Source organism: Rana temporaria, chromosome 6 (assembly GCF_905171775.1).
Source record: "Rana temporaria chromosome 6, aRanTem1.1, whole genome shotgun sequence".
Lineage (NCBI taxonomy): Eukaryota > Metazoa > Chordata > Amphibia > Anura > Ranidae > Rana > Rana temporaria.
Window position 1 is genome coordinate 13,718,498 of NC_053494.1, and position 15,165 is coordinate 13,733,662.

General features: G+C 43.2%; 1 protein-coding gene across 4 annotated transcripts in view; it reads left to right on the forward strand.

The window, feature by feature from the left end:
- Positions 1-11,870, forward strand: part of ATXN2L (ataxin 2 like) — a 43,031-nt gene extending 31,161 nt beyond the window's left edge. For 2 of the 4 annotated variants that reach the window (XM_040356262.1, XM_040356261.1), the window contains exons 16-24: positions 171-305; positions 2,300-2,369; positions 2,486-2,661; positions 2,940-3,069; positions 4,027-4,136; positions 8,772-8,873; positions 8,955-9,164; positions 9,249-9,438; positions 11,215-11,870. In XM_040356262.1, the coding sequence (XP_040212196.1) occupies positions 171-305; positions 2,300-2,369; positions 2,486-2,661; positions 2,940-3,069; positions 4,027-4,136; positions 8,772-8,873; positions 8,955-9,164; positions 9,249-9,438; positions 11,215-11,264 (1,173 nt within the window). In that variant the 3' untranslated portion in view covers positions 11,265-11,870. The remainder of the gene's footprint in view (positions 1-170; positions 306-2,299; positions 2,370-2,485; positions 2,662-2,939; positions 3,070-4,026; positions 4,137-8,771; positions 8,874-8,954; positions 9,165-9,248; positions 9,439-11,214) is intronic. The other 2 variants (XM_040356264.1, XM_040356263.1) reach the window with 1 other exon arrangement.
- The last annotated feature ends 3,295 nt before the right edge of the window (positions 11,871-15,165 follow it).

The following is a 15,165-nucleotide window of genomic DNA, read 5'->3' on the forward strand; positions in this document are numbered from 1 at the left end:
CCCATTATTGGTGGGCGTTTGGAGACCACTGGTATAGCATATAAAATAAAAATTCAATGTTTGGGATGAGATTTTTTTTATCTGTCTGCTTCAGTGCACTGACCAGCTGAGCCACTTGAAATTCTGGAAAGCTAAACTTGATTTTTTTTTTCTTTTCTTTCCTACAATAGAACAAAGCAACGAGCACGCCCACCTCTCCTGGACCAAGGAATCATTCCACCACCACCACTATCCCAATGCAGAGTGGGGTGTACAGCCCATATCTTCCATATATTCATCAGATTCATATGAGCCCCGCTGTGCAGGTATTTTTTCTTTTTCTCTTTACTGCAGCTACCGATTCTGTAAGCCCAATCAATCTTGATAACCCGTGGCTGAGGAACTGAGCGAGTTGAATTTACCAGTACTTATTTTCACAGCTCCTGAAACACTGTGGTAGGTTGGTGCTGTATTTGTACCCCTGAGTTGTGTACAGTAGGTTTGGTGCACATGTGACTTTTTTTTATCCTATCACTAAGAATCCTGATCCTAACACTTAAAATGGGAGTAAACTCCCTTGGTTGATTCTTATAGGTAAGGTTTGCCTATAAATTCAGTAAAGATCTCCTAAATGTGCACTGTTTAGGACAGGTGTCCTAAAACTTTTTAAAGCGGTTGTATACCCGCATATGCAATTATTTTTGTATTTATTTTTTTAACTTGGTCCACGCCGAGCGAGATGTCATCTTGACTCGGCGTGTCTTCCAGGTATCGCTGCTCCAGCGCTGTGATTGGCTGGAGCAGTGATGTCGTCACTCCCGCGCATGCGCGTGGGAGACTTCAATTCGGCAAGGTCCTTTAGCCAAAGATCCCCCCCCCCCCTCTTGCGCATGTGCCGCTGCAATCGGCAGGGCATTGCGAGGGGAATGTCTCCTAAACCATAAAGGTTTAGGGGAGATTCTCTATCTACAGGTAAGCCTTATTATAGGCTTACCTGTAGGTAAAAGTTTAAAAAAAGGCTATACAACCACTTTAAACGGGGGGGGCCAGTTCACGGTCCCTCAGACTGGGGGGCCGGACTATAGTGTTTAAAGCGGAGCTCCACCCTAAAGTGGAACTCGCGCTGATCGGATCCCCCCCCCACCCCCCTTCCGGTGTCTTATTTGACACCTTACAGGGGGAGGGGGGTGCAGATACCTTTCTAAAGACAGGTATTTGCACCCACTTCCGGCCACATAGTCTCGGGCAGAACATCACCTCCCGTCCTCCACCATTGTGCTCTGGGAACAACACTAGGCTGCCAGAGCACAGCGGGAGCCAATCAGCGGCGCAGCGCAACTCGCGCATGCGCCATAGTGAAGCCGGAGCGCTTCACTTCCTGGTTCCCCTCACTGGGGATGGCGGGGGGGCAGCAGAGTGACGAGCTATCGCTCGTCCTCTGCTGCGGATGGCGCTGGACTCCAGGACAGGTAAGTGTCCTATTATTAAAGTCAGCAGCTGCAGTATTTGTAGCTGCTGGCTTTTAATTTTTTTTTTTTTTTTTTTTTTTCATGGCACATCCGCTTTAAACAAATATGAACAAAATCCTATGCACACCTTATTTGTAGCGCAAAAAAAAAACTAATTAAAATAAACTATTTTAATCAACATAAACTTATTAGTATTTCAGACTCCCCTCATCGCAAAACCCACCCATCAGACTCCTCCATCACAGATCCTCCCGCCCCCATATCAGGTCATCCATCACAAAGCCCCTCGTTAGGGAGATTTGTGATGGGGGGGATCTTTATCAGTTTGCTTGATTGTAAGGCGGACCAGGAACTGGCCTGAATGGGTATGTTAAGTTGGCGAAGTAGCCATGCAAGCGGTTTGATGTGCATTGTACCTGATGAGTCTCTTTGGCTAAGCCCCTCTCTAGAGTGAAATGAATCGGAGGTTTCAGGCAAGGCTTCCAGTGTGCACTTTTAAAACTATCACATTTTAAAATGAAAATGCTGACAAGATCAGTTTATAGGCCAGTCATAGATTTTTGTCTTTTTGTGAGACGAACTCCATCCTACCTGCACCTACTCTCCTTGGACACTGGCATGCAATGTGGTTTTTGAGCGCACCAATTTTATTTTTCTTCTCCGTAGATATAAAACTTTGGGGCAATAAATTGCACATTTCGGAGCGAAACACTACGCAGCACTAAACGGCCAATTACCCATAAATTGCAGCTGCTTGTAGGGAGAATACTTGTTTAGTAAATCTGTACTAGGTTGGATTACGCGTAGCAGAGGTGGTGTCTAATCTTTTTTTCATATGGATGTTTCTCCAGGCTCCTCAAATGTACCAGTACCCTGTGTCCAACTCTGTACCAGGTCAGCAGGGCAAATACAGAGCAAAAGGTAAGATGTCCACCCCTGCAGATGATTCTGCTTGACCTTTGTATGTGAATAGACAGGGAAACACTAGAGTGGTAATTTTATGAAATTCTCTAAATGAACCGTTCCCTGCCTCGTAGGCCCTACTCAACGAGCTGAGCAGCAAAATGCAGCACCGCCCATCATGCAGGCCGCAGCGGCTGCTGGGCCCCCCCTGGTAGCAGCTACACCATACTCCTCCTACATCTCGTACAGCCCTCAACAGTTCCCAGGGCAGCCAACAATGATGCAGCCCATGGCTCATTATGCATCGCAGGTGGGTATAGGTAGCAATAGTGGCTAAGCTTGTGTATTTAGGTAGTAGACGTTTTTTTTTTTAAATCCACTACTATGGCATAGATGGTAAAGGATATTGCAGGATTTATTTTTCATTTTTGATGTAACTGCTTTGTGGGGGACTAAAGTTATTTCAACCACCCCCCCAGTCCTGCATGAGGAAATCTTCACCACATCTGCCACTTGGCTCTTATTTTGCATGTTAGCGTTGTTTGCAGTACTTTATTGTAACCTTGTGTCTGCTTGTTCTGCTTTCAGCCTATGTTTGCACAGATGCTGCAGGGTAACCCGCGCATGCTGACATCAGGAAACCATCCCCAGGCCTTAGTCTCTTCTTCCAACCCTCAATACCAACAAACAGATCAGCCTACTCCCCAAACCCTCTATGGTAAGTCTTCTCTACTTGTGGAAGGTAACAATTCATGCAGGTGTATTCCATAAAATAAGTGGAAAGAGTTTCTAAAAGATTACACGCCTCATCCCAGTTATTAGTAATGGCAAAGGGAAGGAGGATGGGGATTATAGCGGTGCTGAAAACAAATAGTACATCAGAACAATATACAGTGGAACCTCGGATTACAAGCATAATCCGTTCCAGGAGAATGCTTGTAATCCAAAGCACTTGCATATCAAAGCGAGTTTCCCCATAGAAGTCAATGGAAACGAAAATAATTTGTTCCGCATTTGACTTCAATGGCATGCAATATTGCATGTGGCCAGAGGTGGAAGGGGCGTCGGAGCCTCAAAGCTTGGCTGAACTCGGAAAGGCTCAGGAACGGAGTATCTCCACTCCACTCGGCTCTGCTCTGGCCACCACCTCGGGCCAAATGCGGTACTGCACACCGCTGTGGCTTGAATCCTGCTCATTTCGCGAAACACTCGCAAACAGTCAGGATTTTTAAACATATAGTGTTTGTATTGTGAAATGCTCGTTAACCGCATTACTTGCAGTCTGAGGTTTCACTGTATGTGTGTGTGTATGTATGTGTGTGTGTGTGTGTGTATATGTATGTATGTGTGTGTATATATATATATATATATATATATATATATAACACACTCACACTCACATATATATATATATTCAATACATTTTGATTATCCAAGCATATACTGAAAATGGTGGGTCGCTGGTTTCCCAAAATGTAAAGGTGGTGGTCACAGGAGAATGTCCTATCCCTACATGTTTCGCCAAGGTGGCTTCCTCAGGGGATAAAAGTACACTAACTGCCAATCGGAATCTATCCTCCTGAATTAGTGTGAATTCCTATTGAAACTTAGGGGTTATTGCACTGATCTTTTGAATGAGGTCTTACCCCTTACACGTTTTCTGCTTGTTTTACAGCTGCAGTCCAGTCCTACTCCCATCATGCAGCTCAGATGCACCCACAGCCATCCAGCACCCCTACCCAGAGCCAGCAGCAGTCTCAGCACGCCAATCCCAGCCCTGTGCAGGTGAGTCTCTCTATAGCTTGTCTTGATGTCTTCTGTTACTGACTTTCTAGCTTCTTAATAATTTGTACACATGGGGATGTTATAATCCTTGTATAGTCATGTTGAAGGTTGCCTCACTGTTATTGATGTGGCAGGGAGAGATTTATTAAAACTGGATCACTCAGAAATCTGGTGCAGCTGTGCATGGTGTTCGTTTGAACTTTGGTTTGTTCATTTTAAGCTTTGAAAGTAAAACCTTGAATCTGATTGGTTTCTATGCAGAGCAGTACCTGATTTCTTTGCCCTCTCCAGTTTTTGTAAATCTCCCCTTAAGACTCCATAAACTGCTGTCTAAATCTCTAGTTCTGGTTTGGAATAAAGAGAAAATAGTTTACAGAGCTGCAATTTACTGATGAAAAGCTTTCCTGTGTATGTAGATTGACCTAAAACAAGTACACGGCTTCCAAACACCCGGCTGAGGGATGCTAGTTGCCTGGCTGTCAAGAGAGCAATACTTTTGTGTCTGTGACCTGGATCAGGAGTTCACAATTTGCTGCTTGCTTGATCTTTAACAAAGAAAGTTTTGATGCTAAAGATGCTAGCATGATGGCCAGACAACTAGCATTTTCAAAAGCTGGGCTGCAGTGGCTGCTTACATATTTTATTTTTTCACCTCCTGCAAGGTTTCCTTTCAAATAACTATTGAGCTTTCACTTTGTTTCCTCACTTGTGTTGGTCACCCCATTAGAGTGGGACGTCACACTTCAGAGGCACCTTGACTGAGCGCACGGCGTACAGATGTATGCAGCGGGCTTATATGGCTGTGTAATGGGCACATTTATGTACATTTCTATTGAATCACATCTCCCTTTTACACCGATCTGTTAAGTTGTTGTCTGTTCTCTCCCTGACCTTTCACAAACTTGCTTGAGATGAGAGCTTACATTTTGTATGCAGTTCTTTCTCTGTGCAGTCTTGTCTAGGATTGTATCTGCATAGGCGTGTATCGGGGAACCTTAAAGCCCTTGTACATAGCTTTGTAGAAAATCAGTGTGTACAGCAATTTAGTTTACTAAGCATATTCAAAGCCTTGAACCAGTTTTGAGCAGATCGTACCCTTCACACATTTATCTAGGGGTCGACCAATTCTCTCGCTCTACCTCTCTCTCGCTCTACCTCTCTCTCTCTCTCTCTCTCTCTCTCTCTCTCTCTCTCTCTCTCTCTCTCTCTCTCTCTCTCTACGTGTGTGTGTGTCTCTTTCTCTCTATCTCTATCTATCTATCTCTCTATCTCTCTACGTGTGTGTGTGTGTGTCTCTTTCTCTCTATCTCTATCTATCTCTCTATCTATCTCTCTATCTCTCTCTCTCTCTCTCTCTCTCTCTCTCTCTCTCTCTCTCTCTCTCTCTCTCTCTCTCTCTCTCTCTCTCTCTCTCTGTCTGTGTCTCTCTCTCTCTCTCTACCCCTCTCTCTCTCTACCCCTCTCTCTCTACCTCTCTCTCTATATATATATATATATATCTACCTCTCTCTACCTCTCTCTCTATATATATATATATATCTCTCTCTCTCTCTCTATATCTCTCTCTCTCTCCTCTATATATCTCTCTCTCTCCTCTATATATCTCTCTCTCTCTATACCTCTCTCTCTCTATACCTCTCTCTCTCTCTCTATATCTCTCTCTCTCTATACCTCTCTCTCTACCTCTATACCTCTCTCTCTACCTCTATACCTCTCTCTCTACCTCTATACCTCTCTCTCTCTCTCTCTCTCTCTCTCTCTCTCTCTCTCTCTCTCTCTCCTCTATATATCTCTCTCTCTCCTCTATATATATCTCTCTCTCTCCTATATATATATATATATATATCTCTCTCCTATATATATATATATATATATATATATATATATATATATATATATATATATATATATATATATATATATATATATATATATATATATATATATATATATATATATATATATATATCTCTCTCTATATCTCTCTCTCTCTCTCTATATATATATCTCTCTCTCTCTATATCTATATATATCTCTCTCTCTCTATATCTATATATCTCTCTCTCTCTCTCTCTCCCCCTTCCGCTGCTCAACCTAGGTCCGACGTCCCACCGGGAAGGCCCGAGCGACCAGTCAGCACTTCCACTGGCTGGCCCGAGATCCTGATTCCTCTATAAAGGGTACCTGTCACAAGGAATGTTTACATTCCTTGTGACAGCAATAAGTCTAAAAGGACAGTAAAAAAAAAACACATTAAATCTACATTAAAACGAAATCGTAAATTTTTCTCCCCCTTCATTCAATATAGATCCTACATTGGGCTAGATTACACCCAACGCTCGCTCACATACCAAGATCCTCAAACTGGATCATTGGGTTGCTTTAAAACCAACAAAGGTTTAGTGAATATATTGCGAACAATATGCATAAAAAAATCAAAATGGGTTTCTTATTGCACATTGAGGAATATATACCCTTGACATACAAGGGATGAATGTTTCTTGTAAAATAACAATTGAACCATTTTGTTTATCTATACCCACTCTGTATAGTATAAAAGTGAATCTTTTTATTTTAATAAAGTCTTAAAAAAAAAAAAAATTAAAACAAAACCTTAAACTTCAACAAAGCTGGCTGCAGGGTTTGAAAATGCTTTAGAGAAGCTTGCTGTACACACTGATCTTTTACAAACGGACCCCCCATGTACAAAGGCCTAGAGGGGAAATGAATCCTGTGAGCTGTAAAATGGTTGCACAGCAGTTCTATACTGTGACTCTGTATCATTTGTGTGCCCTGTTCACTCATACATATGTGATGTGCATAAATACATAGCTCCATGGTGTACACAAGCCCTTTAAAGTGCAACTAAGACAAAGTGTCCATTTACATAGATGGCAGGAAACCCAATAAATGTTCCCTATGTAATGCATTTTCAGCACAAGGTCTCCTTTACACAAGCTTACTATAGTATATGTCCACAGCTGTGCCACACATCCCCGTGCAGGTAAATTCCATTCATTTCAGTTGGGAGACAGCAGCTGCACAGACACATCCGCTGCTCCCAGTATGACAGCCATGCAGAGGTGGATGATGTGACCCCCCCCAGACATGGGGTTATTTACTAAAGGAAAATCAACTTTGCACTACAAGTGCAAAGTGCATCAGAAAGCGTACTTGGAAATGCAGTTGCTGTAGATCTGAGGGTGACGGGCAAGGAAAAAGAAAAAACAGCTTTTTAGCTTGCACATGATTGGATAATTAAATCGGCAGAGCTTCCCCCTCATTTCAGATTTACAGCGACTGCACTTCCAAGTGCACTTGTAGTTTTTGCATTTGTAGTGCAAAGTGGATTTGCCTTTTTGTAAATGACCCCCAAGGTGCACTCCTGTAGGTTGTGAATTGGAAGCAGTGGCTGTGTCTAATTGTCCATGCAGCCGCTGCACCCAGGTTGAAATGAATGGGACGGCCGGCACGCTTATGAACGAACACCTGTATATCCCCATGTTGGCCCTTGCAGGGGCGTATGCTTTAGTAGTAAACCTGTGTGAACAAGGCCTATAAATGCTTCTTACCTCTATATAGATAATTGTAGTTCCTTACCCTGGCACGCTTTTCTGCTGCGGAATCCCTACAGTGATCACGGAAGGCGTTATGCTGAACTAGCACATTATTTTTGAAGAGCTGTGCTAGCTGCTGAATCTCCCGTAACGAACCATATCTCCCCCATGATTCAGTATTTCACAACCGCCGTGCCATACATGTGGCAGTCCATTGATAAGCTAGGACTTATTACGCCATACCATTAAAGTGTTACTAAACCCAGGACCCTGCAGTCACTATATCTGGTCTCCCACACTACACACAACATGGAAATGCAATTATTTTAGTAAATGTAAACTGCTAAATACCTTTTCTCATCAGCAGTATATAGCAGTCTTGTGACTTCTGTCAGTGTCTGGTTAAAGCTTTGAGGAGTTTTCATTCTACCCTGACTGTCCTATGAGGCTGCATGACCCCTGACCCTCTGGACAGTGCTGATTGGCCCTGTGCTGATCACATGCACCCTCCCAAGAACAAAAAAAAACACAAAATTCTCTAGCAATACACACCAAACTGAACATGTGCAGAGTGACTCCAAAGGCTGTGTCTTATCAGGAGATGGATTGGGGACAGTGGAAGAAGGGGAGGATCAGAGAAGACAGAATCAAACAGCCTTTTTACACAATGTACAGGATTAACCCCTTAGGTTCCACAGTGAGTATAACGAGCATGCTTTACTGCATATGCAGACTGATTTTACTGTTGTGGGTTTAGTAACACTTTAATGTTTTCCCAAACACACCTCGCTGTAGTTCTGGCTGTAAAAGGGCAATGCAAAGGGTGATAACCCGGCCATTTGTGTAGAGGGGAAGCTGCATCATCACCTACTTAAAAGTGGTGATTTTTTTATTTTTATTTTTTTGCCCTCTAGTTTTCTAGGATGTAAGATAAGTTTTTAAAGCCTTGCTTGCAACATTTCTCAAATACTGCTATGTTTAGAAAATGATAGAGCTCTTTTGAGTATTTTATATTTATACTATTGACCATAGTCGTACGTTTTAACGACCCAGCTAATGTGTGAATTCTGCCTTGTAGAGCCTGTATAGTACAATATATATACAGCAGTACAGCCCCAATAGTATGGAAGATAGAAGAGAAGAAATGCCTTACTTGGAGAGTGAGGAGGAGTGTGTCCATGTAAATATGAACAGCAGAATGAAATGATTTTATGGATCCAATGCTGTACCTGTGTTTTAATCGATGTCCTCTTCTCTCCAGCACCAGGGTGGCCAGCCCCCTCATCTAGGTAGTGGGCAGCCCCAGCAAAATCTCTATCACACAGCAACTCTAACGGCAACCCCACCCTCTATGACCCCCGGACCCACCGCCCAGTCCCCGCAGAGCAGCTACACCCAGCAGGCCGTGTACGCCATCCACGCCCATCAACAGCTTCAGCATAGCTTCACAAACATGTCTCACGTGGCACAGGTAAGCTTCTTCCTGTTGTAAGACTATTTTTTCTTTTTTTCTGTATTGGCTTTGTAAAATCTTAATTTGTTTGTTTTTTCCAAGGCTCACGTACAGTCTGGAATAACTGGACCCCCTTCCCACCCTGGTGGCCCTCACCAACAACACCCTGGTGGCCCTCACCAGGTCATGCTCTTACACCCCTCACAGACACATGCTGCTCCCCCACAGGGCGGCGTCCAACAGACAGGTGTGTCCACACCTTCTCCATACACCTATATATCACATCATCAAGGTGAGTTCCGTTTATGAGACGTGTTCCCTTAGGGTCTCATCAAGCAGTCCATATTTATTTATTTTATTTATTTATTTTTATAAAACTGTTCTTCACTTTAGAAGGAGACTCCCAAAAGATAGAGAGAGATAGATAGAGAGAGATAGATAGAGAGATAGATAGAGAGATAGATAGAGAGAGAGATAGAGAGATAGAGAGAGATAGAGAGATAGAGAGAGATAGAGAGATAGAGAGATAGATAGAGAGAGAGAGAGATAGAGATATAGATAGAGATAGAGATATAGATATAGATATAGATATAGATATAGATAGATAGAGAGATAGATATAGATAGAGAGTTAGATATAGATATAGATATAGATAGAGAGAGAGAGAGAGAGATAGATAGATAGAGAGATAGATATCTCTATCTCTAAATATAAATTATAAGTGGCATGTAAAACAATTGCCCTATATTTAGCTTGGCAATGAATGTGCCCGAAGCTGCTTGAGTGGGTGCAGGGAGGCCCCAAACTTGGGTCTAGAACTCCCTGCACCCACTTTTTTTTTTTTTTTTCTTACAATTTTCCAGAGAAGTTTCCTGTGCTTTTCCAATCACGTAATTTTGGTTGTCAGTTACCATGTTATCAGGAGCAATTCCTACCAGTTACTGATTGTAAACAGGGACCAGTGCTAGGGGCATGTGATGGAGTGTGCCCACCATAAAGCCTCCCACTGTGCAAAAAATAAAAAAACAACCTTTAACCACTTAACCCCCGGACCTTTAGGCAGCTAAATGCCCAGGCCAGGTTTTGTGATTCGGCACTGCGTCGATTTAACTGACAATTGCGCGGTCGTGCAACCTGGCTCCCAAACAAAATTGGCGTCCTTTTTTTTCCCACAAATAGAGCTTTCTTTTGGTGGTATTTGATCACCTCTGCGGTATTTATTTTTTGCGCTATAAACAAAAATAGAGCGACAATTTTGAAAAAAAAATCAATATTTTTTACTTTTTGCTATAATAAATATCGCCCAAAAACATATATAAAAAATGTTTTCCTCAGTTTAGGCCGATACGTATTCTTCTACCTATTTTAGGTAAAAAAATCGCAATAAGCGTTTATCGATTGGTTTGCGCAAAATGTATAGCTTTTACAAAATAGGGGATAGTTTTATTATTTTTACTACTAATGGCGGTGATTTTTTTTCGTGACAGCAACATTATGGCGGACACTTGGGACAATTTTGATACATTTTTGGGACCATTGTCATTTTCACAGCAAAAAATGCATTTAAATTGCATTGTTTATTGTGAAGATGACAGTTGCAGTTTGGGAGTTAACCGGTTAACCGGCTCCCCCCCCCCCCCACCGACCACATACTACTGGCACCTTCAGGAAGTAATGGTGCTTTGTGATGTCAGCATATGACCTACGAAGCTTCCTTTACCTTAATGCAGTCCTCCTTCACTTCCATTTTGTTTTTAAATGTCCTTATTTGTTCTCAGAAAAAAAATGAGTTTAAATATTTATTTCGTTTTTTTTTTCATTCAGAAGTGTTTCTTCGAAAACCAGTTGCGTTTGAAAGATTGCTGTGCATATACCATGTGAAATAAATTTTTAACAACCACTATTTTATTCTCTAGGGTGTCTGCTAAAAACTGTATGGGTGTTCTAGCAAGTGATTTTTAAATGTAGGATAGAAATGCCAGAATTGGCTTGGGTGGCAAGTGGTTAAATGTTTAATATGTATTTAGAGTTTATTCTTAACACTTTTTTTTTTTTTTTTTTTTTTCAGTTCAGTCCCATCCGTCCCAGCAGCTCCCATTCCACCCACCTGGCAATTGAGCTTTATTCCAGAGCTGTGATTCCAACCTCCACACAGTCATAACCCGCAGCCAGTCCTGCCTCTGGCCTTTCCCCTGTCCACACCGTCCAGGAAAAACTGGCTGAGGCAGAATCCGGGGACCTCCGCTGGGCCCCCGCGCAGACTTCCTGAGCCAATGGATCTGAGGGCTTCCACGGGCGCAGCATCATGGGACCTTTTCACTCACGCCCTGCCAGGGTTATCCGAGACACAAGGGAGCCGTGCAGCCATGTGGAAGACTCTCTTGGGGGTGGAGCTAACAGCTGGAGGCAGGGTGTCCCCTTACCGACACCATAAAAGGAGAATGTGTGCTTTTTATTATATATTTTTTTTTTTCGGTCTGCTCTGCAGGGGAGGAGCCAGCCCCCCCTTCTCAGAGACTGGAACAGAAACCGAGATTTTATTTTTATTTATAAATAGATTTGGGCAGTTTTCAAGGCAGAGTCCACTTTCATCTCCCACCCTTTCTCCTTCCATAACCCTTTTCCATCTTTAACTTGAACAGAGTGATGGACTACTTTTACTTTTTATTGAATAAACTATTTAAAAAAAAAAAAAAAAAACTTGGAAAAAAAACTTAAAAAAAACTTAAAGCCAAAAACAAAAAATAAAGTTTTAAACTAAAGCAGGAATCGTGGATTATTTTCTTTGGGGGAAAACGAAAGGGATTGTCTTTATTATCCAATATGTCTGAGTTATGTGATTATAATTGTCACACATTGTAATTATGTGCACTGAGCAGGGCTGCTGCGTGGCTTCGCTGTTGAAAAGCTGGTGCTTGGCACGGTTTGCCTTACAGGACCTGCAGAGCTTCCTGGAATATCATTAAGGAATTGTGATTAGCAGGTGGAAGACGATACTCATACATGTACTGTAATGCTTATTTCTAATGTGTCCAAATGTGCTTTTTGCCCTTCCAGTCCTGCGATTAACACTGCCGCACAGCACCACCCTGTCTGCAGTGTTAAAGGGGTTGTTAAAGCGGAGGTTCACCCAAATAACATCTGTATATACTGTATAATCTTTATTTGCAATCTGGCTTCCGGGTTACTTATCCCCGCGGGAGTAGGCGTTTCCAAGCTGAGGAGAAATGTCCTCTGGGAGGTCGCCCAGATGATTGACGTCCTTTCAGTAAAAGTTCACCCCGGCGTATAAGGCCCCGCCCCCCCGTATTGCATAGACGCGTCACGAGTCACATAGTTTCCGAAACAAGCCAAACATGCAGAGCTGCGAGTCGGCTCTATAAGCCGAACATGAAGAAGCTCTATACGGCGCCTGCGCAGTCTGCTCTACACAGCTCCTAGTCGGTGCGCAGGCGCCGTATAGAGCGGACTCGCAGCTCTGCTTGTTTCGGAAACGCCGTGACGTGCCTATGCAATACGGGGGGCGGGGCCTTATCCGCCGGGGGGGGAACTTTTTCTCGGCGACCTCCCAGAGGACATTCCTCCTCGGCATAGAAACGCCTACTCCCGCGGGGAGAAGTACCCGGAAGCCGGATTGCAAATAAAGATTATACGGTATGTACAGCGTAAAAAAAAAAAATGCGGACTGTACATGTTAGAAGTATAAAGAAGTTGGTCTGATATAGATGTTGTTTGGGTGAACCTCCGCTTTAAGGTTCATTTTATTTTTTCAAAAAACATGTCATATTTGCTTCCACTATGCAGTTAATTTTGCACAGCGTGGCCCCGATTATTCTCTTCTGGGGTCCCACGGCAGTTGTCTCTGCTCCTCCCCGCAGTAGCTAACCCCCTCTGGGAAGCTCTCTCCCAAGGGGGTTACCTTGCGGGCACTCTCCTGTCTCATTCACTCGCGTCCATAGACAGAGTGCATGTCTCGGTCCCGCGTCATTGGATTTGATTAACAGCAGTGGGAGCCAATGGCTGAGCTGCTATCAATCTGTCCAATCAATGCTGAGACTCCGTGCAGAAGAGGACGCCGGGGACGAGCCGAGCAGGTGAATGGGCTCAGGTAAGAAAAATGGGGCTGGCCCGCCATTGGCAGTTTTTTTTTTTTTTGTTTTGTTTTTTCATGCATTGAAGGTGAAAAAAAAAAAAACAAGCCTTTACAACCCCTTTCATGGCAGCAAATTTCAATTTAGTTTGTCCCATTTTGGTCTTCTGCAATTGTTTTTTTCTTAGTCGTCTAAAATCGATTGGGTGTAATTACATTGTAATGCATTCGTTATTATTTCTGGTATTGCGGTATGAACATTACACTACAGACCAGTGTTAAATTTTTGGAGTCCAAATTTCAATTTAGTTTTAGTCTCCGCCTCATACACACGATCGGATTTTCCGACAACAAATGTGTGACGGCAGGGTTTTGTCCGAAAATCAGATCGTTTGTACGCTCCATCGGACAATTGTCGGATTTTACGACAAATGTTTTATAGTGTAAACAGGTCGGGGGGGGGGGGGGGGGGGGGGGGGGGGGGGGGGGGGGGGGGGGGGAAAGCTTGGACCCTGGAAAGTTCAGTTCAGACTTGAATGGATTAGGAACAAGTTTGATGGGTTAAAGACGTAACTATGGCGCATGCGCACATTGTAAGAGGTATCTCATCGAGTGATACCTATTTCAAAAACACCATTTTTAAACCTATACAAGCAGTGGACCATAATTCTCAGATTGGGCATCGCTGCTGCTGGAGGGCAGCTAACGGCAAGGCAAAAATTAGAAAATTGCTTCCCCTCCACTGTTTGTATAGGTTTCAATTGTACCCGTGAAATGGGATCTCCCATCAAGAGGCCTTTTACGATGTGCGCTAATGCCACTCTATCTGATCCTCAACTCAACTCAGCTTGAGTGCGGCTCCATCATACGGAGGCCATGTCACTGGCCTGGGACCCATCATTTTTAAATGATGGGTCTATGATGTCACAAGGGGCGCAGCCTCCGCATGACGTAATCCTATGGCCGCGCTCCTACCCTTATTTAAGAAATGTAGGACATTGGCCCAGACAGATCGGCGGGACGCAGCATCGGAGGAGGTTTGTCGGCAGGAGCGGCTGTAGAGGAGGAACACCGGATAGAAGAAGAGCGGAATTCAGAGCAACGTCAATATCTCGATATTGGTCACTGATTGGTCTCCAGCATTAGATATATTATGTAGAGGGGCTGCAATTCAGGACCCATCCTACGAGTTGGGTTCATATTTGTTTTATATTTATCATAGCATTCATTGTATTGTTTCCATGCTTGCTTTTTTATGTTAACCGGTATTTCACTTTTTTTTTTTTTTTTTTACTTTTTATTATGTTTTGTCTGTTTATTTAATTTTTTTCTTCTCTTTACGACTTAATATGTGCAGAGCACGCGAGGATTGTTCGCTGCTCTTTGTTGGCACTTATACTTTCTACTTGAAAGACTAATCAAAACCATTGAAACAGAAGAAGAGCGGAAGGAGAAGATATTTTTAATAAAAGACTTGTCAAAAAACTGACTACTGTCCCCCCCCAAAAGAAAACAAAACAACTTTCTACTGTATTTTTTTAACACACAATACAATGTACCCCATACTCATTCGCATAGGGGGGGGGCGGAGACATGATCTAGGGGGGCCCACTGTTAAAGTGGGCATCCAGATTCCGATAAGCCCCCGCCCGCAGTCCCCGACAACCACCAGGCAAGGGTTGTTGGCTAGAGGCCCTTGTCCACATCAACATGGGGGCAAGGTGCTTTGGGGTGGGGACTGCATGCTTGGATTATGGTCTGATATGGATTTTGGGTGGACCCCCACGCTTTTTTTTTATTTTTTTATAAAACTACATTTTGGCATGGGGGTCCCCTCCGAATCCATACTAGACCCAAGCTGTTTGTTTTTTGTCTGCAATACTTATTTTTTTTTTTTACATTCAGCGGGAAGCCGCTGACAGCTGATGA